This window comes from Etheostoma cragini, chromosome 5, assembly GCF_013103735.1.
Source record: "Etheostoma cragini isolate CJK2018 chromosome 5, CSU_Ecrag_1.0, whole genome shotgun sequence".
NCBI lineage: Eukaryota > Metazoa > Chordata > Actinopteri > Perciformes > Percidae > Etheostoma > Etheostoma cragini.
Window position 1 is genome coordinate 30,746,500 of NC_048411.1, and position 3,219 is coordinate 30,749,718.

Genomic DNA, 3,219 nt, shown 5'->3' on the forward strand with positions numbered 1-3,219 from the left:
GTCTGTCCACCAGAGGACGCTCTACAAAGTCCCTGTTAGTGATGGCGTTGCATAGTCTGTCCACCAGAGGACGCTCTAAAACGTCCCTGTCAGCATAACAGTGATTATTATTATTTTGTCAATGTGTTTTTGTTTAAGTTTCATATCTTAAGTTTGTATTTTTATACATTTTATTTATCAGAACTTTAATATATTTTGATGTTCTGTTGTGACAATATTCACCGTACCCCTCAAAATTGATACCTAATGTATATATTTGTTTAATTTACACTCTTTCTTTTGTTAGTAATCACTACACACAGGCCTGAACTACACACACTTAGCTGCAATGTTTCTTTTTGTGTTATTTTATGGTTTTCACTAATTTCAGTATGACAGTTATGTTGTAAACCGTTTACTTCTGAGCATGCACGACTCAAATAATTTATAATAACACACACACACACACACGCTTAAGCTTCATTTCAGACTAATGGAGAGATGTCATAGTGGGGGGGGCTGCCAGTGCTGGACCAGCACCCTGAGCAGTTGGGGGGGTACGGTGCTTTGCTCAAGAGCACCTGGCAGTGCCCAGCTACCGTGCTTCAGTCCGTATGGGGAACCTTGAACCTTGAACTTGAAAGATACCCTATGACTTTAAGAGAACATTTCTAGACGCAGAGGACCAGCAGACCTTGATTCTCCGGTGTAACGTACCTAACCTACGGTGACCCGGCCTGTTTCCTCCTGTTCTGTCTCTTTTCTTCTTGTTAAAATGACAAAAAAGCTGCAAAAACCAGCCATTGAAAACCTTATCTGCTGTTTTTTCTCTTACTTACATAGACCCCAATCCTTTCTCTGTTTATTTCAGTAAGAAGAGGAACACAGTGTCTTGCTGTTTATTATAATAGTCTGTAGTTTTGAAGTGTTTGTAATCTGTTCCTTGGAAGATAACAACAGTAACAGTAGAAGTTCAAGGCTCAGCCACACAATTCAAAGTATTAATTATACTTATTGATGTGTAGTTTGTCAACGCGGTTCCCTTAATGTTAAAATCCTACAGCTGGTTGACTATGAAAGACGATGTGTTATTGACCTGAAAGATAAAGTTGTGGAGGTTTTTATATTTCCCTTTACTCCTATTAAAACAGTACCTAGCACCTATTCAACTAATAGTATTCACTTACTATTACTATAACTTTATGTTGACCTTTCCCTACAGTCATCATTTTATAAATACTGTCTTTTCATACGTACTGTGACCTACATTTCTAACTGGACCATTGCATATTGACTCTATTTTGATATATCTGTATATGTGTAGTATATTGACTCTATATCAATATGTTTGTCTATATGTGTAGTATATTGACTACATCTCAACATGTGTGTGTTCATGTATATTTGTGTTATTATCTTGCTCACTCTCGCATATCCTCCGATTTACTTACACCTCCCTTTGCAACAGATTTGCATACAGTCTGTCTGTCTATGTGTGTATGTGTGTGCGTGCATGTGTGTGTCTGTCTATCTATCTGCGTGTGTGTCTCTGTGTGTGTCTGTCTTTGTGTGTGTGTGCATGTGTGTGTGTCTGTCTATCTATCTGTCTGTCTTTCTGTCTAATTGCCTGTGTGTGTGTGTGTGTGTGTCTTTCTCTGTGTGTGTCTGTCTTTGTGTGTGTGTGTGTGTGTGTGCATGTGTGTGTGTCTGTCTATCTATCTGTCTGTCTTTTTGTCTGATTGCCTGTGTGTGTGTGTGTGTGTGTCTTTCTCTGTGTGTGCGTGCGTGCATGTTTGTGTGTCTGTCTGTCTGTCTGTCTGTCTGTGTGTGTGTGTGTGTGTGTGTGTGACAGCTTTAGCTCAACATTAGTACTGAAGTACAGTCCTGGAGTAAATGTACTCAGTTACTTCCCCCTGGTGTTCTCCAGACGTTGGTCTGAGTTTTCTGAACTGTGTCCTGAGGTATTTGGAGTACTATGCAGCCTCTTGTATTCTGTTTCTTGTATTATATTGCATGTGAAACTGTATGTTGTCTACTACTACTACTACTACTACTACTACTGTGTGTCATTCTGCACGCCTACACTTTATTCTTGCTTATTCTAACTTGTTCTGAACGTCCCGCCTGGTTAAATAAAGGTTAAATAGTAGTTTGTGAGTCTAAGCAGTGTCAGACATGTTTCTACGTGTAATCTGCTGCTCTAGTTTCCACTCAACCGTACGCCTGTGCCTAACAATAGACAGTTAAAGGAACCGGAGGGTTGCCGGTTCAAGTCCGCGTATGGTCCAAAGTGTGCCCTTGAGCAAGGCACCGTACCACAGGGAGCTGGTCCAGCTGCCAGCCCACTCACTGTGACATCCCTCCATTTGTGCATGTATAGGTGTGTGTGTGTGTGTGTGTGTGTGTGTGTGTATTTCAGGCCTGTGTGTTTAGATTACTAACCAAGTGTACACAGAGTGTAAATTGTAATTTCCTCACTGGGGATCAATAAACAGAATAAATAAATAAAACTACTTTAGAGTCTCTCAGGATCTGATGGAAATCATTCAAACTGACCTTTGGCAGTAAAACAAAAATATGGTGTTTTTTGGTGAAAATGAAACCTCAAAATCCTGAAAATGAGCCGAATGTGGCCCTTTAAAGTCAAACACACAGTGAATCCATTAGCCATAGTGGCTACCTAACAAGCCCGTAATAGCATAAATGTTGTTGAGTTGTTTTGTTTTTATATTTTTGGAATGTGCCCATTTATCTTTGCTAATAATATTAAATGGACACGTGTTATTATTTTCAGACATATTGTTACTTTTAGGAGGAAAAACGTATTGAACAATAACTTCGCTGCCCCCCTGCAATGACTGTGAGGACCACCTAGGGGTCGCGGACCCCTTGTTGAAGGTCGCTGCTTTAGAGCGTGAAGCTACGTCACGGCGACGTCGTCAGTGTGTCTCTTACGTTCCCCACCAGTACATCTCGGTGCATCGCCTCAGCTCTCTCAGCTTGAAGCAGGGGACACGCAGGATGTTGAAGAAGCTGTAGCCCACTATGCTGGAAATGGTGTCGTTGACGCCGAGGAGGCAGCGCCGGAACCTGGTGAGAGGCAGAGAACAACAGGCCGAGGTCAGAGGAACACGCACGGAGTCGCTAAATATCCTTGAATCCTTGTTTTGTCTTTAAGGTAGTCTAAGCAGCTTTAACCCCTCATGTTGTCCTCGGGTCAGAGTGACCCGTTTTCCTATA

The 3,219-nt window shown here is 41.4% G+C and overlaps 1 protein-coding gene across 1 annotated transcript in view; it reads right to left on the reverse strand.

Annotated features, from left to right (window-relative positions):
* Positions 1-3,219, reverse strand: part of LOC117945072 (rabphilin-3A-like) — a 23,683-nt gene that overhangs the window by 348 nt on the left and 20,116 nt on the right. Inside the window, exon 11 of the mRNA XM_034872326.1 lies at positions 791-807. Coding sequence (XP_034728217.1) covers positions 791-807 — 17 coding nt within the window. The remainder of the gene's footprint in view (positions 1-790; positions 808-3,219) is intronic.